A 21,754-nucleotide genomic window follows, 5' to 3' on the forward strand; every position below is an offset into this window, starting at 1 on the left:
AAAAACGTGTATCCTTTCCCTCTGAGCATACAGGCGTGTTTGATAAACCTTGTGAGTTTAAAGGTAGCAGGAGAGCTAGAACAGGCTGTTCTCGGTGTTCCTCTCTTTCACATAAATGTCATTTTAAATCTTCCCATTTCAAGGCCACGTAGAGGTCTGAGCTCAGGATTCTGACAGTCCAGATATTTTACAATTTGCACACCTCTAGAGTAATATCTCTGTGATGTAAGATCCTACAAGATATAAACATTAGTAACAATAAATCTCTCACTTAGCAGGAGCGATGTGCTGTATTCAGTTTCTTTAACTGCTTTCCACCTGCTTGTTTTCATGGCGCAAATATTTCCCCTTCAAGGTTGTCATGCCGCTTGTGAGATCAGGGCTCTTCTTTTACGACAATGTACCTGTAATGTGATGCTTCATGTTTAAAAGAGAGAAATAAAAGGAGCTATGCAGTTAATGCTTCGGTTAGTTACCATGATACAGCAATGAGAATCCTATCTGTAACTGAATACATACTTGTGAAACCCTTGCTGAATGCTTTTCTTACTATAAAAATCACATTACAGTGTTGATAAGGGAATTTAAGTAATTTTCAAACCATATTTGAAGTATTTTTGTTCATGGTTTACTTAACCACATAGAAAAATTTAAGTTGAAGTAATTTTAAAAGTGACACACACACACATGCAGGTGTGCCTTAAATCTCTTGGAGTTGGAGGTGACGCCATACTGTATTATCACAAGTATTATCCTCCTGGATAATTTATAACCTCAGGTAACATTTCTAAAAGTGTGTAAGTTTTCAATCATTTCTTTTAGGTCTTATTCAATATCGTATAATATCGGGCTGCTGGTGGCCTAGCAGTCTAAGCGTCCCACATATAGAGGTCATATAGTCCTCATTGCAGAGGTTGCCAGTTCGACTCCTGACTGGTCAACCATTTGCTGCATGTCTTCCTCCACTCTCCTCACATTTCCTGTCTCTCTTCAGCTGTCCTATCCAATAAAGGCGAAAAAGCCCAAACACATAACTTAAAAAAAAAAAAAAAAATAATAGTATAATATTAATTTTGTAAATTGTGGTCCAATTCAGATGAAAATCTACATTCAAGATGGGTATACTTTAAGGCATGGCTTCCTGCGATTAACATGTAGCTTTGGTGACCACTATTAATTCTGTCGTCCAAATATGGTCCCCTGTAACCAAGATGGTAACTCACAAACTGGCAAACTCAAGACTCCATAACTTGAGTTTACAAACCAGTGTCACAACAGCTATAGCCAGTTCCTATGAGTGTACATAATAATGGATGACACGCCCCATCTCCTCCCATTGTAACAAATGAAGCCAAATACTGCAGCCACAGTATGTTGACATTAGGGATGTCTGGATTAACCGGTTTCACCGCGCATAAAAGTGTCACGGTTAATCTAATCGTGAAGGCTCGGCTACACCAAGTATTTCTAATGTCTCTGTCAAAAAGGGACCAGTATATTATGCTCGGCGTAACTAAAATGAGTGACACCGTAGATTCCCCGTGATTTAAAAGTGAGGTAGCATCCTCCGCCCATTTCCGTATTGCCCCAGGTCCCGTCAGAGTCAGATGGTGTTTTCATGAAGAACACTGTTTTCATTTTTTAAGTGCAATATTAAAATTACGTGTTGCCAGCGTTTATTTTCAATCAAGCCAGGGCAGCAGAAAAAATGCTGCCAAAACAGCACAAGAAGAAAAAGGAACTAAATAAACATTCCGCTGAGTGCGTCTGTTTTATTCTCTACAGGTGAGGTCCTCCCCTATACACCTGTGTTTGAAAATAAACAAGACATGCGACATACGAGTCAGCTGGGGAAGGACCCTCAAAAAACTGTTGGTAAATTAAACTCATAATAATCGGGATAATCGTGAAACCGTGATTATTTCCCTCACAAAAATCGTAACACCAAAATCTTTAATTGTTGCATCCCTAGTTGGCATATTGTGCTGCTGAAGTATTTTGGCTGGTGGAACCAGAAGTATTGATGTCAGTCACCTTCAAGCTAATCAAAGCACACATTTTATTTCCTGATAAGGTTGTTACGCTCCAGTAATCCAGTAAAGGATGTTGCATTTGTCAACAGAGCTGTCAATCACTTTCTCTCTTTTTAGCAATAAATAGCTACAAAAAAATGAAGAGTCTTAATGAATGATCACTTGCAAAAAAATCATCTTGATAAGAACGAGCTATAATGACCGTAAGCATGTTTACGAAAAAAGTATTTTGCACATATTTAATTTTACAGTTTGACCCATGTCCCATCTGTTGTAAGGAAAGAGGCAGGCTTTATGACCTATACGTCAGCCACTCACTAGGGGGAGCTTTAAAAGTTTGGCTTCACTATATGGGAGCTTTCATGCCATCCCCCTGCTGTCATATTTGGCCCCATGATAAGAGTCAAATGATTGCTTGTACACACATCTGGTTTTCACTTATTTGTTACAACTTTTTTCCCTCCTTAATCAAACGTATCTCAGGGTCAGGGGAACATGAGGGTTTCAAACCTGAAGAGAGATACGTCTCAAAAGTTGAGTCGGAAAGTCTTAACCCTCGGATTTCCTTTCTCGAGGCCATGACAAAGATGAGGAACACTTAATCCTGTGTGGGCTTATCTAGGCTGCGTCCTCTTAACATGCCATTTAAAGTTACATAATTTATTTGTCCATTAATCACTTCTCTTAAAGTCATACATACAGGAGCACTGGGCTCTTCATACTTTATATTAGATAGGCATATTGGCTTTTCATTGTTATATTTCTAAAGCCGAGCATGTGATATATTCCTCTGTTCAGCCACCTCGCTTTCCATACCGCACACAGTCCATTAACCTTTCATCCGCGGGAGCATGTCGGAGGCCGAGCGAGCTAATTAAACAAGTGTTCGGCCTCCTCTTGCTTCTCTTCCTCCAGCCAGCCTGTTATACATCATACATCTCGTGTTTGGGGCTGTTATTGAAGCATTCCTCGGACGCCTGGGCGCAAGGAGCGTCTCCTTTTCTGGAAGTTCTCTTGTCAGATTTGGTGGGCTTACATGCGTTTTGCTCTTGTTGCCCCCCCTTCCTTTAAGCTGTGGCCTAAGCAGAGGATTACGGATGCCCATTAAGGAGGTTTCGATGACTTACCGTTTCAGTGAAAATGATTTGGGTTCAAAAAGTCAAAGAGAAGAACCTCACTCATTGAATCAAAGATAGAAGATAGTCTTTGATCTGTTGTGTTTACTTTTTAAGTAGTGCAAACTTAGAAGAACCCTTTTTTTGTAAACAAACAAAAGCTCTGTTTACATTTAGTGTTCTCTTCAAACAGGCCCTCTAGTAACATCCCTCCAAGCTTTAAGCGATACCTTTAACCTAATCTTTAAAGTCTTAATGAATGAGTCAGCCCTTTTTTTTCACACACAGCAGTTGCCAAAGCAGATCCACCTCCATTGGATCCATTTTTTGCATAACCTATCGCTTCTTACGGTCTGTAAATTGCAACAATCATATTACATTTCAGGGCGGATCAGTTTTCGTTTGGACATGTCCCAGCGCAGGGACACATGTGGCTCACTGTGAGGTTTTGAAAGAAGTTGTTTTGGCTGGTGATGAGACTCTGTCTCCGTGTAGGTGGGTGTTTTTCACTTCTGAATCATATTCATCTAGAAAAGTTTTGACATGAGTGTGTGGCTCTGTTCTTTTGTGTTTGCTTATTGAGGATTTTTGAAGTAACACATTATTCCTGCCATGCCCTCGGGCACCCTGGTGAGTTAGAAAGCTCACCTGGTAAACAAAGAAATAGCTCAAACTTGAAAAACGAACAAAAAAAAGAGGAAGCTTCAATTTTCCAACTTCAAAAAATGACTTCTTGATAGCGACGTTAGCTGTCAGATTCCTTCCCTCCTGCTGGCTAACTTTCATTAAAACCCACTCAGAGATTTTCTTTATTTCTTTTCAAAGTTTACTGAGTGACTTCCCAAAAACTTTCCGCATCCACCTCCCATCCTCCCTCACTCCCTCTCCGCGCTAGCTGGCGGCTAATGATATTTGTGTCTTATTAATGGCTGCTGATGAGCTGAAATGGTAGACTCTCCACAAGCTTTATTTACTCGCCTTTAATTCTTAGCCGTCAGCTTGACTTATGACAGTGCCATATGGGCGCTGGTTACGGGGGACGAGTCTGGTATGCATTGACATCACATTCCTCCTCCCCTCCCCTTGATTTCTGTGCAGTTTGAGCCTCTGAACTGTGTATTGAACACAGATTTATATAAGCTTTACATTACACTGTGGAGTATTTGCAAGACAGGGTCAAGCATGAGACCGGAGCTGTAACAGGAGCAAAAGTTCACAATTTTTTTTACCTCTGAGGCAAATAAAAATTGGGGAATTTATACAAACATCCTCAACTATCACTCATCACCCATATGGTAAGTGCATACATCATAAATGTGTGCAAGTTGATAAGGGTTTGGCACAGTGCCTGTTGAACTAATGAACTGCTGACACGGCTGACATGTTTGAAGAATGCTTCACCTGCGTAGCTGAGTGACACACGAGCGGGAGGTCGACTCGACTCGTGGCTGCTGTTGAGGGTTGGTGTTTTGAATAATGAGACTGGAGATCAAAAAGCTTCTGGCTGAGAGTTTGTAAGGCTGGAGTGTCCCCTGAGACACTCAGCAGTGTTAGGAAGATGCTCTGTTGCTGGCTCGGCTGTTTGTGAGGATTTGTGAGGCTGAAGTTGCTCCATGACATTGATTAGTGGCTTTGACATTCTTTAAATTTCGTGACATGGATACGTTTCAAGCGGTCGAATTTATGTCAGCAGAGGCTTTTTTACGTTTCAGATTCAAAACAGTCAATTGAGTGTTGAGCAATGTTAAAATGAACATTTCTAAATGTTTTTTTTTTTGCTGCAATTTGGTCAGAAATCAGTGTTTGAGTGAATGTTGTAGTATTCACAATTTTTTTGAGTATTAAGCATATAAACCAGTTCCAAATACAGCAGAATTATTTGCCTGAACTAATTTTCTATGCTCAACACAGTACAGTCATATATTTCTGTCTTCAGCTCAGAAAGAACTGCAATGCTTCTGTTATTCTCTGACAGAAATGTGTTGTTGTTGTTGTCTGTTTAACTTGACATGAGCATTGTGCAACCAGAAACAGTCTGCAAGTAGGCTGGTGGTGCTAGCCCTGCTAATGGTAGGCATGCAAAGTAGTTTGACATTGTTTACCCACAGGCTCTGCGATCCCTGGCATTACTAAATAAATTGTGCTCAATTTTGACATTTGTCTGAATGTTTTGTAAGTAAGTAAACTTTATTTATTATAGACAAATACAATGCGCAATAAATAAGACAAGACATTTCTTACCTTTAGACTTGTCAGCTAGTTGGGATTTCTGTACAGATGAATGCAAAAATAATCCCTTCGGAATAGGAATGTGACATGATTTTCGAATGCTTGAATATTCGTTCACTTAATTAAAAATCGAAGAGTTAATGTGAGTGTTATCTCGTTTTAAAAGTCAACTTTTTCATCGTTTTTACCGGTGCCTGGTTGTAATACCCTATTCCCGCCATACGGTGGCTGTAGAGCGTCCCTAAGCTGTTTGCTAATCGCGTTAAGTAGCAGATGAAGAAAAAAGCCAACTGCATCAAACGGCAAAACAACAAGATGGCTGTGAAATGTAAACATACACGCCAGGCTGCTGTGTCGCAGAAACACTGACATAAAGGTTGAGACCGACGCTGCCAGTGCCCGCTAGTATGGGGGCTTCATTACAAATAGTCGCTGTTGAAATGTTCACCAAAGTTTTTTCTGTACACTAAAAGGGCTGTTGTGTAATTTCATACAAAGTATGCAAACAGCCATATACAATAAATAGAAGTAAATATAGTGTGCTTATTTGGAAATGCAGAATGGATCCCGACTACATCCAACTTGGCTGAAATTGGAGTATTATGAGAACAGCAGTCGGGCTCTGGAAGATTTTAAATCCCAAATTCATTGAAAAACATATGATCAGAAAATAACAGCAAAGTCTTAGTGAAGTATTAAATCTACAAACATGCCTCTGAAAAACAACTAATGCCATGCACACATGGTGATTTAATTAACATATTTTTGGTATGTTCGGTACGGACGAATTTAAAAGAGAAGTCACTCTCTGGTGTAGTTTTTAGGTGTTTTCCTGGAGTTGTTTGTATTCAATTGATTTCCAATTTTAAACCTGACCTGATTAAATCATCCAGCTTCTTTTATCTGAGAGTTTCTAAGATTTCTTCTCTGTCAGGCTGAAATATGGAGAGCTGAAGCTCCTCTGTGAGTGGTCTCTCATCTGTTTTAGTGTACGTTCAGTGTACTACTTTAGTTTCCCCCACCTTTGACTGCTACTCTGCTCCATGCAAACACTTCAGAGCCTGTATGAATAGCTGCTTTACGTCTGCCTGCTTGTCTCTGATACGTCTACATTTGTGACAGTACTTAAAAGAGAGACGACGACGATGCAAGAGCAGGAAATAGCAAAAGGCACGTAGAAATCTCGTGCAGCTTTGTGGGTGAGAAGAGGCCACTCGGCTCCCCAGAGTCGCATGTCAAACCCATCATATCCTGCTATCTTAATCCAGTGTCGCCTGCGCCCACACCCACCAGCTCCCCTCCCCCAGTGCTTATATACTCTTACACTGAATCTGGCTTCTCATCCAGGATCAGGTTTAAAGTGAGGCAGGGTTAAAGGGGATGTGTCTCTTATTCTCCAAGGAGGTGGGGTCAGTCTGTGGAGGCTCTGCTGCTGGAGATCTGAGATCCAATAGAGATCAGTGTCCTCTATTGGATGAGGCTTTGTATTGCCAGCAGCTGCCATACTGTGGGAAACATCAAGTCATAGTAAGCTTTATAATTGAGTACTTTTAAAAGTGTTACCCAAACATGTCCTTAAAAAAAACATCCAGAATCCTTTAGGTAAGACTTGTGATATGAGATTTAATGCGTTGAACATTTTTAATTCATTCATTCATCCATGAAGCAGATTGGTCCGTAAAATTTTAACGATACCCATGTAGAAAACCTTCTTGTCTGCTGTCTAAATCAGACGTCAACTTTTCAAAATGAGCCACTAAGATGTGAGTGTTGTGATTAAAGTGTTACTAAGTAACTTGTGAGATGCTGTGTCCACTGCACGGCAAGGTTATGAGGGTAGTCCCGTGGCACTTCTGCTTCCCTAAGTAGTTACTGTTAGGTCTGTTGCTCTGTATGCTTTATACTGGCTTTAAAAAAAATGGCGTTTTAACAAGAAACCGTAAAAAAAAAACAGGTGTGATAACTTTTCTCCTCTGAACGGAACTCCGCCATTGTTGTTCACAAAGCTGACGTATGAAGTCCCGCCCCTTCTTGATTCTGATTGGTCGGTGATGAAGAAGTGCCGGGAAAAAAAATTATCTGATGCTGAGCACTGGAAACGCTGAATCACATTGGGTTTGAATAGAAAATAGGTGTTGCCAGCGCAAAAAATGTCAGCACTATTTAAAATTTTGAATTTAACAGGGACTTTAAGTTATTTTACGGACAACTTAATAAAATTACTTAAAGTCCCTACCCAACCAAACAACATTCTTCTACTAAGCTAGCTGCCAGATCGCCTTTTGCTGCAAACACTGGTGACCCAGGTGCCGCTCCCGTTAGCTTGCCTGACACAGCTAATGTGTAGTTTAGTTTTTTAAATGCCAGATAATATTGAGAGACTGCAGGTCATTGTAGTTTAACGCAAATGTTAACTAAAATGTAGCTGATTGTGTGTTTGTCTGGAACTATTTAGACTGGCGGATTGACACATTGTCTTTAAATCGGCTTGCTGATAGGCTTAATTATTGTTCCTGAAAGATTTGTTTTCTGTAGCAAAGTTGTTGAAGATATCAGGACAAGACCTTTATATTTATTATAGAAAATAAAGTCCCATCATGCCGCTGATCTGAGGAAACAAATACAAGAAGTCAAAAGTAGAAAAACAAGTTTTACTCCTGAGCTGTCACTTCAGTCGTATTAATCACTTCAAACATCCACAAGAAAATATTTATTTGAGGCTTTGTGAAGACGCCGTTTTCATATACGTGATCACACCCAGAATGCACCGGGGTTAGGATGCTGGGTCTGTCGAAGCGAATCAGCTGCATAAATTTAAAGACGTCTGCAAACGTCTCGAGGGATCAGGTTCAAGGAAGTCCCCAAAAAGTCGCTGCGAAACACATCAGGCGCAAACTCCTCGCTGTCTGCGCCTCCTGTCAACTTCTGAGCAGCTTTCTGTGGAATTAAAGACAAAAACATCTTAATCGCATGCATATATTGTGCTAAAAAAAAATCAAGTGTCGGGATTCACTTTAAAGGAAGCAGCTGACAGCTAAATGCTTTTGTTATCAGAGTCGTTTGATCCAAACTTGCCGCCCTCTGTGACAGCTTGTGCACATTTGTGAGTTATGGCAGAGTGAATTATTGTAAAACCGCTTTTCCTCTAGTGTTTGTCTGCTGTGTGTGTGTCTGTGTGTGTGTGTGTGTGTGTGTGTGTGTGTGTGTGTGCTTAATATCTGCCAGTGTGTGTTCTATAAGCAAGGAAGACCTCGGCCATTGTTGGGCTTTTACATCCTGACAACTGGGAGCCTGACGAGGTTAAAAATAACCCAGCGCTTTCCAATTTTGTCATCTTTTGGGACCGCGTCTCCCGGCTGTTTTGATTTAGCGTGCGTCCCCCTGGAATGCTCGGGGGTCACCGGCGGCCACTTCCTGTCACATGGTGCCTCATTGTAGTGCACTCGACTGTCCCTAAACATACTCAAATATACTTGAAAAATTAGGCCACCAGGGAGGGAAAGGCTTGTCATAATTCTGAATTGCACACTGGGTGGCCCAGCGTAAATGCTGTCAGTGAATGACAGCGTTTATTTCTTGTGTTTCATCTTCAAATTATCTGTTCCTCTGTGATCTAAAGAAGAAAAGTTGCTTCATGAAGGCTTTTTCACACATGCAGAACAGAACTAGGCCACCAGTATAGAAAAAAAAGACAATAAAAAAAGTCAAACATCATGGAGAAAGTTGTTTGTAAAAGTGTTCTGTTATTAATTCTGATATCTCTGACAGCACTTAGAGTTAAACAGGGATTCACAGTAGGAAGTGCAGACATCTGTGTGTGTTTGTGTGTATGTAAAACACAAGTAAAGTATGTGAGTTTTGCCGGTTTAAGCAACCAAACAGCCAAATTGATATGCGAGCTATGCAAACAAAGAGCTATGTAAAGTGAACTGGCGAGCTAAGCAAATGAATTATGCAACCCGTCCTGGAGCATCAGATGCTGTTTTGGCTGAAGACACACACACACTCATGCACCGCTCATATAAAAAGGCTGTATTGTGTTGTTATAATCCATCCTGTCATAGATAGATATGCATTTCCTCATAAGCTGTTGTCATAAAGTGAAGCTGAACATTGAAGCGTAGACAGGGGTAATCCCTGGGTTTTGCGTTTTTGTTCTAATTGTTTTACTCTTTCAGTAGGGCACAGTCCTTAGAAGAGTGATGATGTAAGCCACGGATAAAGTATAGTGAGCAGGTTGTTATGGACCAGGGGTTCCCAAACTTTTCAGCCAGCAAACCCCAAAAAATAGGTGCCAAAGACTTGTGACCCCACAGTCCCTCGAAGCGGTTAAATGTTGCTTCATACTTCATTTACTTCAAAATCAGTTTACCTACATGCACATGTGGCTGTGTTTCCTATGCTGCTGTGAATGAACCGGCTGCTACTGATCCTTTTGTTAATGAACTGTTAGCTAACCCTAACTTTAGGACTTTATCTGGCAACAAAGAAAGGCAGAAAACTAATAAAATGTACTTAATTATTTGCAAATTTACATTACTTACAAAAAATAAAAAATCTGGAATACATCTCACGACCCCCCCTTTGTTTCTTGCAACCCTCCAGGGGGTCCCGACCCACACTTTGGGAACCCCTGTTATAGAGTATATCGCTCATTGTGTTCTGTTAAGTCTTTATTTCATGTAACAGCACAGCTATATAATAATTAAGGCACAATGTATAGTTCACAGCTAATTAGAATCCTGACAAGGTGAGCAGGACCCAGACGTGAAGGGGTTTCTGATTCACATAAACACCTGCTCACCATACTTTATCCCGGGTATTACTTTATAATAATGATAATGATAATACATTTTATTTATATAGTGCTTTTAAAAATACTCAGACACTTTACAGATCATATAAACACACATTTAAAGGAGAAAAAAAAAAATAGTCATAACAACATCAACAGTTATAGTTGTGCTCATAAGTTTATAATCCTGGCAGAATTTGTGATTTTTTTTGGCCATTTTTCAGAGAATATGAATGATAGAAACTACCCAAAAAATCATAAATTCTGCCAGGGTATGTAAACTTTTGAACACGAAAAGGCTGATTTGCAGGTGGGATGCTCATGTGGGTAGGTCAGTGTAGTCATGAATGTATTTGTGGAGAGAGTTCCAGAGTTCCACTTTAAACAAGTTGATACAAAATATTGACTCATGTAAAAGTCCCTTCGATTCCACAGTTGGGAGCGCTTCTATTGCAACAGATTCTTATCAGCTTATCAGATTCTTAACAACCTTCCTGCCATTGAAGGCAAAGTTAGGTAAGGTGAATATTTGTGTTGTTCTCATTCAGCTCACCTTCTGCTCAAAGCTCTAAACATAAATGGGGCAAAAGTCACAACTTTCAATACTGTTGTTATCACCACTACAGCTTCTGGTATTAAGTTACTTTGTTGTGACCGGTAGCTTAGAAATGCGCTCACAAGCTCTGCTGCTGTTGCCAAGATTGCTGGACAGAATCTCACATTAGAAATATACTCCATGTTCTTAAGCCTTCTGATTTTAATAAACGGCAACGATTTTTGCCATAGTGTCAACAAGCAGAGATGCAATGTGTCAGACCTGCTTCTAGTGTCTCTTTTGTGGTTTACCATTGTTATTGGGTTCTGACCAATCAAAATAATTTATTTAGCACAGCTGTGTAAGGGTAGGAGGGCTAAATGTTTAATAATATTGTTCTTCTATCTTTCAGTATGCTAACTAATAAATGTTAGTTATCTGTCAAATTGTTATCATTTCAACAACGAATGACCAGCAACTGATTGACTGGGAAAATCTTGAGGGAAATTTGGCAATATGACAAGCTAGAACCAAACTGGTTATTTAACCCATTAGCTACTTTTGGTAACTGGTTGAATGTTGCAATTCCTTCCATTGTAGCTCAAAAGTAACTGGTAGCCATGAGTTATCTGTTAGCCAGGTATTTGACGTAAGCCTTGAATCAATGCTTTCCATAAATGATCAATATTATTTAATGTTCATTTACACTAGGGAATAGCTGAGGGACAATGTTAGCTAGTGTCGGTAGCTAATTTGTTAGCTAATGTTGAAATAGGCCTCATGTTGCTCTGGATTTGTGCTATTCATTGTTCTTTCAGTTGCTGATGTATATTAAAATGGTTAAATGTTACTGATCCGTCACATTTCATATCTTTGTGATTAGCGACCTTGAACGCAGCAGGGTTTCACTGTTAGATTGATTGTCCGAAATAAGTTAACTGTCCTGATTGGTGCTTTATTATGAATATATTCAACAGATAACCACACAATGTTGCCCAAAGCCACTAAAAAGCCACTCTGGTTTCATTCATTCCAAATAACATACTGTGTTATCCAACCTGCGGCACTGTATTGCTATGAAGCCCTGTGCCAATGCTGGTGTCTTAATTTGAAATGGACATCCTCCCCAGCATCCTCTCATCCAAACTTAGCTGTGGGCACACGTCCAATCAAATGTCTCCTTTTGCTTCTTCTGTGGATTGCCAAGTGGCAACTCTATAACTAACGTGTCAAGTCTTGTTTCAGTAAACAGATCCAACATCAAAAAACAGCAGAAAAGGTCACATGGTCGCCTGTGGATTCAGCTACTCATGCTTATAGATAACCTTTTTTATCGTACATGCATCTAGAATAGTCCTTATGTGGATTTTTCACAGTGTTGTGAATAAGTGGATATTTTCACACCTGTGAGTATGTAACGGAAGGAGCTAGAACCAGGAAGTGTTTATGTTAGCCGAGCATAAAGCCCTTAAAAATGGGTAATCAGCTAGCCTGTGTCCATCCAAATGTAACAGAAACCATGTCTTTAGTTTTTTGGACTTCATTTTGTATTGTTTGAATAAAACTGATACAATTTTGAATTTAAAGTGCTGGCAGACTTTCTTTTTTTCAAGCTAAGTTAGCTGTTCCCAGTAATTCCAGTCTTTGTACCAAGCTAAGCTAGCCACTTCGAGCTTTGTATTTAATGTACAAACATAAGGTTGGTCTAAGTTTTCTTGTCCAACTTTGTTCAACTTTGAGTCAGAAATTGAAATTGAACATATACCTTGACTCCGAAATTAATTTGAACTACAATTTTTCTATCATTTATTTATCACAGAAAATGGTCCCAAACCCTTTTTAAAACGGCCTCTTGTTCACGGTTTATCCGGTTGAGTTCTGTCATCCAGATTCCTCCTTTGATAGACACACACTGCTCATTGCCAGCAGCAATTAAAGCCCTGAAGCATGTGTTTGGGTGTGTGTTGCTGTCTCACTTGTTGTTTGGGTGGTGGTGTCATGTCTCCCTCCACTGCTCTCAGGCTTTGTGTTTAGGTTGCCAAACAGTGAACATCATTATTTATCAGGCTTGCAACTCGGCCTTGGCACCACTTCGATTGACATGAAACACACATTCACTCGTTAAAAGAATAGCTCCTGCCATTTTACATCCAGTTTATTGAGTGTTGTATTTACGATGGGCCTTAAATCTTCTTAAAATGTGGTTTGAAGTCGTATGTATCTGTGTGTTTCTGAGGATGTGTGTGTGTGTGTGTTTTGTGGCTCCGCTAAGACAGTTTGGCACCTGGCCAGCTCAAACTGTCCATGGCTTGGAGGGCTGGAAGTAATGGGCTCAATTCCCCAGTGGGATGGGAAGGGGACTGAATAAAAACAAGCGAGGGGGATGCCTGGGGACGCTCCGGGAATGACAACAGCACACAACAGAGTCCTGCTGGAACACGGAGTGCATCAAACTCCTTTAATAACTCAGTCTTTTTTCAAATTACACAAGGAAGCGGCATGCTTTTGAATAAATGCCTGGAGGCCAGGTGTGGTCACCTCCCTGGTGGCATTTAGAGCCACATTAAACTGCCTGTAAGAGGCGTGTGCACATGAAGAAAATGAGACCTCAAAGATTCTTCAATGCACAAAAAGGTGCATTCAGGGCATCAGCATGTTAACATTCCTTGCTTCTAAGAAAGAACCGCATAAGACAAAATCCTGCACAGCCAATGACCGGTAAAAATTGAGCTTCAGAGATTCTGCAAGGTTTTATTTTGTTTGATGATAGAGCCAAACTAGGTACCTCTGTTTCCAGTCTTTGTGCTAAGCTAATTCACCGTTGTTAATGCTGTGTGATTATTTACAGTTGAAAGTCTCTTTGCCCAGCGACTCTTAAAGATGCAGCTCAAAGTGGCTCCACCTGTTGAAGATATTATAGAATTTAAATGTATTAAAAACACTTTGCTTCAAATGGAGTCCAACAGGATGGAGATCTGGTTTTGCAGAGTACTGGTGCTGGAGAAAAATAATTGAGGTATCCTCTTACTCTTACAAAAGAGTGATTTCCTTGGCTCTTAGCAATTTATGTTACATAAAATGGACAAACTTTGCATACATGACGACAGCATGTATGTCCTTTTGTTTTCAGTTTCTCTGAGAATGTTGTTAGGAATGCAGTTCAATAAAAATGAGTCACACAACAAAGATTCTCGGAAGTCATGGTATTTTGAAAATGACATCCCTGTTGTTTGCGTTAAAGTTCCTCTAAAGTTGACCAACTCTGTGGACTTATCCCTGAAGCTAATGTTGTCTAACAAGGACAATGAGTAGTTATGCAGATTTGTGCTGTTTGTTCCTGGTATGTAGTAACTGGACATGTGATTATTGTGTAACCCCCTCTGGCTGCTTTGTAACCTTCCCCCAACCCTTCATCTGTAACCTGAACTTTTCTTTGCCCCCTTGCAGACCCCTGTCTTATAGTGATGCCGCCATGCATAGGCGAGGACGACCGCTTCAGTCTGGAGGCGCTGCGGCACATCCACAAACAGCTGGACGACGACAATGACGGGGGAATAGAAGTCAATGAGAGCGTGGAGGTGAGCTTCATAAGTCTACGTTCAGGTTTGGGGTATTTGAGCTGTTCCCATAGAGCACAAAAAAGGCATAGTATTCAAACAAAACCCTTGCAAGACCCCCAAACCCAAAGACTTAGACAGTGGTTTCCAACCTGGGGCCAGGGGCTCAGAAGTAAATATGAGGTGGTCATCAAATGACTAAAGCGCTCGATAGAAGAAACACAATCCTGCTATACGTACTGTATATGTTGTTTTTATTTACTTTTCCCAGTTCTGCTATTTTCATGATAGAAAAGCTGCCTCAGAATACTACAAATACAAACAAGAGGTGGACAAAAATAATATTTTTCAGTGTCCAAAATGTCTTGATGTATACATACTGCATTTAAATTCACAAAATGTAAGCAGAACTTTACTTTTAATTTGCATAAATAATCTGAACTAACTCTTGTTTCTGAGTAAGGAAAATTATATTGCAGAAAATTTTAAAATGATTTAATGGCAAAGCATTTGTTCAAAAGTTTGACCTTTTATGGGAACTGTCTTGTTGAGAGGAAGACAAGAAGATCGATACCAAATTCATGTCTGTTTGGTAAATGTAAATCTAGAGCTTGCTAGCTTAGCTTAGCATAAAGGCTTCAAGCAGGGGAGAAACAGCTTACCTCACTCTGTCAGAGAGTTTTAGAAAAGACAAAAGACACCACATATTGGCAACATTTTTTTTTATCAATTTGAATGGATACAAAACAGGAAAAAGACACTTATTCTTGTTTTACACTTTACAGTTTATTGCTAAGCTAACTTGTCGTTCACCCCCTATTCCTTTTCCTGAATGGGATTCATTGAATAACATCAACTTATAAAACTTTTAAAATACTAGAATAGAAGGAAATGCCACTTTTAATTGCTCGCCTTAGTTTATCAAGAGCAATGGAGAAATCATGATAGATTCTTTATTTTGAGGGGTCACTCGCAAAAAGACTGGAACCACTTGAGTAAAAAACAACAATTTAATCAGCAGCAATTAATTTTATTATTTAGCTTTTTAGACACTACAGGAAACCTCTTTGATTGCTGAAATTTAAAAATTGTCCTCATTTGATTGGTGCCTTGCTTCATTGCGTTACCATCTCTGCAGAATACCAGTATTTTTCTAGATCATTAGGTTAACCAAACCCAACCTGCCTGTAAATGTTTCCTGTGTTGACATGAGAATAGCCGCCTGTCAGCTCTGAACGGGTATCACCGCAAGCTGGCAAATATTTAGTTTTTAGTTTAGAGCCAGGAGTGAGGAACTATATTTGACAATCGGCTCAGGCTTTGAAGCCGTCTTTAAAGTGAAACAATTTTCAATAAACATCACAACAGTAGATCATCAGAAGAGAAAGAACTACAAATTTCTGACGTGGTGACACGCGTGGATAGAGAAAGGACAGTTTTGTGTGAGCAACAAGAGTGGTAGAGGGTGACACTTGAGAGCTCTCTGACCCGCTGTGCCCTCTGCGCCTCTCGGTAATCAACGGCCGTAGTCACATTCTGCGTGTGTGTGTTCCTGTGACTGCTGGCTGGAGTCATTTTTAACTGGCTGAGAAGGGCTGGTATGAGAAACAGTTATACCCTGCAGCCCTCTGTGCTGGCCCCTCAGTAAAGATCTGGACGTGTATGCATCCTGTCTAAAGACCCCTGAGGCCTGCAGTGTTAGAACTGGCTCCGAGCCCACATTGAGATGATGTGTGTCTCTGCATGTATCACTGTTAGCTGTATGTGCCGTACTGTATCCGAGCCGCGTTCCGTTTTCACCCTTTGTCTTTATAAGGGCAACAAGTCGTCTCAATTTCTTCACGGTAGACAGTTTCAGTTGTTTTTGGCAGCCGCTCATTTCTGAGGATTTCCGAGCTTTTCCCTCGCAGGGTTTCATAACATGATGGATGCAGCTCTCGCCAAATGAATGAAGTGTCATGTGACCCGGAGCACAGGGTTCAAATTAGTAGATTTTCACAGTCAGGGCTGTGTTGTTCTAAATAATCTGATCGCATTGGATCAAGTCATCCAAAAGTTGTTTTAAAGAAAAAAAATCTGTATTTGATCCTGTGACCCAGATGGTTTTGATTTTGGATCAAACCATCAGATGTTGTTCAAAACTTTTGTGTACGGTTAGAATATCCCAGATATTGGGATTATCATAATACCAGCAGAGGTTTGGATTCAGTTCTCAAAACTTAAACAATGCAACATTTGTATTGTCCAGTTTCTAATAGATACATTTATTAATATGTTGGAATTATTTCTGTACTTGTTACAGTGACCTTTAAGCTATTGGTACAGAAAAAAATTAAAGCTCCTGTAAGTAACTTTTAGCTTGTGTCAATTTTAGTGTCCCCTGTGGAGAAAAAGTTTATTGCTAAGCCTGGCTGATCTTGTCTTGTCATTTTTTTTGCCTTTATTGGATAAGACAGCTAAAGAGAGCAAGGGAATGTTGGAAGTAGAGAGTGGGGGAAGACATGCAGCAAAGGGTCATGACTAAGAGTCGAAACAAGACACCACTTTTTCTGACACCTTAGAAATAAGTTGTAAATCAAATCAGTCTTCTCCCTGATGGTCTGGTTTGTTTTCTTAGGCCATAAAGAGGCATTAATGTTAATTTAATTCAGTTTCATAACCAGCTGAAAACGCCACACAGGAGCTTTAAGTTCTTTGTTTTTGTTACTGAGTGCTTAAAAAACGTTGACTTTTTCATATGTCTTACTTTATTATTAATTCTTTAAGATGTGCTTCATTAAAATAGGCTCAAATTCAGTGTCATAATGCACCTTCGAACTACATTTCCCATAGTAAATGCCAACTGGCTTTATGTTCCAGACTGCATCATGACAACATGTGCAGAATACTTCGACTGAGCCCAATATCTTTGAAATGAAAGCTAATTTGAGATTATCATATGGCGGTAGTTTTACAATGCACCATGCCAACTGATGACTTTATCCAAGAGATCAGATGAAGCTATTAAAAACACAGGAGCAAAAACAGACAAATGATTCAAGCTTGTAGACTTTAATTTAAACTCTGAGGCCCTCTGTACTGTCAGTTTTACAACATAATCATCCTCTTCCTGGCAACGGTGAGCTAAAAGGCGTGACAAAGTTATAAGGAAGGGTGACGAGTGCGGGGTCGGAAGGAAACCTTGTCACCCCTTTGCCCCTCTGCCACCTGGCTTGAAACCTTACACTCAAACAACAAAGATCTCACTGACACTTCCCGTCCTCCTACCCACCCACTCATCTTCAACTTGTACCCCAAAATTTCAGAGGTTGAGTCCCATGAGAGGATGGTGATGTCTGTAACATCCTAGCTGTAGTTCAGATTTCAAGTTTGTCCATGACTTGCATGTCAGAGATTCCTATGCCGGCAGAAAAAAATGACATGTTGATGTATGATGGCAATGACACGTTGGGTTTTAAGATAAAGGAGGGGATTTATGAGTCTTTTTATTATTTCTATTTCTATTTTAGCATTTTAGCATTTTTGGAGGCATGTAACACCAGTAAAACTGATTTAATCCTTAAATTGAAATTTACATTTAACATTTACATCAGGTTTTTAAGTGCTAATGCAAAAAGAAGTTCTTGAGTTGATGTCATATTTTTTTGGGCTAATGAAACAAGCAATTGGACTGATTCAGCTCATGTTTGGGACAATAAAACAACCAAAGTTTTTACATATTCATCAGATTAAACAATAATCAACAGTTATTAGTTGCAGGTTGTTGGTGTTTCTCCCCACATTATATTTTAAGCATGTCTACACACTCTTTTCACAATTATTAGAATATCAGTCAAATATATAAAATGGAAAAAAAAAAACGGAAAATTGTTAAATCTTTCAAAATTCTGTTAACTTTATTTGACCAACAACCTGTCCAAAACGTACGATATCTTAATTGAAGATAAGACATTTTTTTAACAAAAGGCAGTACAATTATATGTTACAGAAGCTAGAGCTAGCAAACATTTGAAAATGTTGCTAAAAATACTACTTAATTTATTCAACAATATTCAAAATACGTAATTACGCTTTTCTTAAGGTACTTATAAATACATTTATTTATAAAAGGAGCTCTGAAGTTTGTGTTCGGTTTCCTCTGTTGCTTTGCCAAAGACAGAATAAGATGACCTTGCTTCTTTGCGTCTTCATTTTACTAGAAAGCTGAGTCAATAATGCCATTTTGATTGTGTGCAACTTATATTTGCTGCTAAGCTAGTTTAAAGGGGACATATCATGCTTTTTTCATCAATATATATTGGTCTAAGAGGTCCCAAAAACATGTATTTAAAGTTTATGCTCAAAAAAACACTTTGAAATCAGATTTTGGCATGCCTGAAAAGTCCTTTTCTTCATTCCTCATCAGAACACTCTGTTTTCCCTCTGACCACGCCCCCTCCGGAAGTGGATGTGCCTCGGCTCTCCAGCACGTTGATCTAATGTTTACATGTTGGCTGAATATACACGGCTGCTCAGAGATCGCGTTACTTCAACCCTCTGAATCTGATCCTGACGGAGAGGCGCCTGTAGCAGGACCTTTCTGAAGGATTGGTCATAGATTTAGTGTTTCTTGTTGTTTTATTTATCAGTATGTAGACGTGTGTCTTGGTACACAGCTACGAGCATGTAGCTATGTGGCTATGCTAACTAGCGCTAGCACTTATCCATGATAAATCATCCACTAGATCTTCAAATCTGCAGACGTGGGGAGTAAACCCGACCTCTGCCAGAAAGGCAGCGGGACCTTTTATGAAGGATTGGTCACAGATTTAGTGTTTCTTGTTGTTTTATTTGTCAGTATGTCGACGTGTGTCTTGGTACACAGCTACAGCTACAGCTATGAACATATAGCTATGTGGCTATGCTAATTAGCGCTAGCACTTATCCATGACAAATAAAAATCATCCACTATATCTTCAAATCTGCAGACGTGGGGAGTAAAACCGACCTTTGCGTTTATTAAGAAAGCCTACAACTAGCATGCCTCCCTCCTAAGCTCCTTGTTGGCACATATTTGTGCAGGTAATGAAAAACGGGGGAGGGATTCAGTATTATTTTATACAGTCTATGGGCTGAACAAGCTCCGAGCTCTGACTCCGTGACAGACCGGATATTGTTGTTACGTAACAAAAACACGGAAGTCTGAAACGGCTCGTTTCACACACATTTACAGAAAGGTGTAGAAATCAAAACAGGGGCAGAATGGATTTTTTTCATTCTTGGGGGGTTTGTAGACATGCCAGGGACACATATTTCAGGTAAAGAACCATTAAAAAGTCAATTTTGCATGATATGTCACCTTTAAGCTAACATACGATGTGTGTTTTGGGAAAAAAAAAATTGGAAATACAGCTTAAAGTAACCAGATAGAAAGTGGCTTCATTGCTAACTTGTGACCTTGTAGCACTGAAACCCAAAATTCGTGTACGCCATTAAACAAGTCACTGGGACACGAATCCCTCACAGGCATATAAAGGCCTGCCCTAAGTTCATATCACCACACACGCACAGTTGATTTTCAGGTTACAGTCATTTAAATGAGGTGCATCATTCACCACAGTAAAAAGATCTAGAGCACTAAAAGCCTCTGCATAAAAAGAGCACCCATTAACACGTGTACTTAAACATATTGACACGCTTTGTGGAGTGGCGAGGCGAGGAGAGCAAACAAGAAAGTGGTGAGCCCATTTCACTTCAGTATTTACTGACAGGTCACGTCATGGAGCTATCAGTGACGGTGTTCAACAAAAAAAGCTTTGGCTGCTTTTGAAACTGATGAGTGGAGGAGCGAGTCATTGAAGGACACAAAGAAAAACTCTTTAATCAAGCAATAGGATGGAGTCGTGTCAGCTTTAGTTACCTTGACGAGGGTAAAAGTTTGACTTCAGTGGTTCAGTAGTCACACCATTTATCTTTGACCTTCACTATATTTCATTCATACACTTTATTTCATTATATAAGATATAAATCTCTCCCTGCTTCCTTAAGCCTCAATAAATATAACCCGAACCTCGGGCCGACGTGTATTTAAAATCTGAAAATCAGAAGTAATCACTTTTTTACAGTCTTCCTGTAATTTGACAACCATAGACAAATTTTATTAGCAATCAAATCCTTCTGTAATCCCTTGAAACATAATCCTGTTTCTGATTACCTCGTGAATCCGAGTGTCGTCGTCTGGGGAGGGGGTCTTGAGTGACATCCGGGGATCTGTTGCCGAGCGCAGTCACTGGGGACGGCAGGTGCACGCCCTCTCCTCCGGGTGCTGGGCAGTGTGCCGTCTGTCTGCCAAGAAGACGCTGGATCGTGTTGCATCACTTTGAAATCGCAAGACCCAGCGCCACGTCACATCGGGGGGGGGGGCAGAGATCCTGCTTTTCTGAAGGGGGACTTTATTAGTTCTTGACTGGACGTGCATAGTAACTTGGTGGAAAATAGACGCTTTCAGTTGAGTTCTGCGTCTGTGAAAGCTTACTGTACGACTTCAGCGGGTAAAAACAGAAGAAACTCAAGGAGGCGTGAGGAGGGTCTAAGTCGTATCTTTAGAAAGGAGGAATCTCAAAAGGTTCAAGAAGCTGTTTGTTGACTTGTCTGGGAATGTTCTAGAGGGATCATTCAGGAAAGACATTTTATTTATGACCTGCTGCTGTGAATTCAAATGTAGCTCACTGAAGAAACGTTGGAATAACAACTTTGGAAACCATACAGGCAAAGGACGATGGCGGAAACACGATGCTACCTAGTGGACCGATCACAGGGCTTGCAGCCTGCGTTGTTTTGATGTGTTGTTACCAAGCGGCAACCTCTGGTCTCAAACTATGAAGCCCATGCAGAAGTGCTAAAAACTGCAGTTCATGGAGCGTCCGCTTGAGGCTGGCTGAAGAAACAGCGGAAACCACGTACACACCCATTCATAAAAGACTATCTTTGCAGCATTAATAAACATGTTTACAGCCTGGTTCAAAAAAAGGATAAGGTCTGAATAGCTCATTTCTCTATCGGCACACACTGTACAGGGGGTGAATTTTTTTATAACTAGGTATTTTAAAAGATAGAAAACTTATGAGTTTTTCCCAAATAAGGACATGGCTGACTTGATTGACAAGCGTGCACCCTGTAGCTGTAAGCAAAAAGAATAAAGGCCCGCCTCTTTGCCTCACAATAGTTTGACAGAAGTTGTGGTCAGCTTTCCAATATGGCACCCGCTGATGATTGGCTTCATGGGTGACGTCACGGCTACTACGTCCATTTTTTTATACAGTCTATGGTCGTTACATTTTTAAGGAGGTGCACATCCAGCAATGCACGTAGACTTCTGCGTAGGTACAGGGATACACTAACATAAAGTGTAGATTTGATGCAGAAGTGTCAGGCCTTTGGGTACAGTGTGTAGAAATGTGAATATTTAGAGATATCTGGCCGTCAGATTTTAGATGAACGCTCCCCTGCTC

At 40.1% G+C, this 21,754-nt stretch overlaps 1 protein-coding gene across 2 annotated transcripts in view; it reads left to right on the forward strand.

The window, feature by feature from the left end:
- The window catches only part of stim2b (stromal interaction molecule 2b), a 55,410-nt gene that overhangs the window by 14,915 nt on the left and 18,741 nt on the right, over positions 1-21,754 (forward strand). For both annotated transcript variants that reach the window (XM_034676598.1, XM_034676599.1), the window contains exon 2: positions 14,155-14,285. In XM_034676598.1, the coding sequence (XP_034532489.1) occupies positions 14,155-14,285 (131 nt within the window). The remainder of the gene's footprint in view (positions 1-14,154; positions 14,286-21,754) is intronic.

The sequence above is a fragment of the Notolabrus celidotus genome, chromosome 23, assembly GCF_009762535.1.
Source record: "Notolabrus celidotus isolate fNotCel1 chromosome 23, fNotCel1.pri, whole genome shotgun sequence".
Lineage (NCBI taxonomy): Eukaryota > Metazoa > Chordata > Actinopteri > Labriformes > Labridae > Notolabrus > Notolabrus celidotus.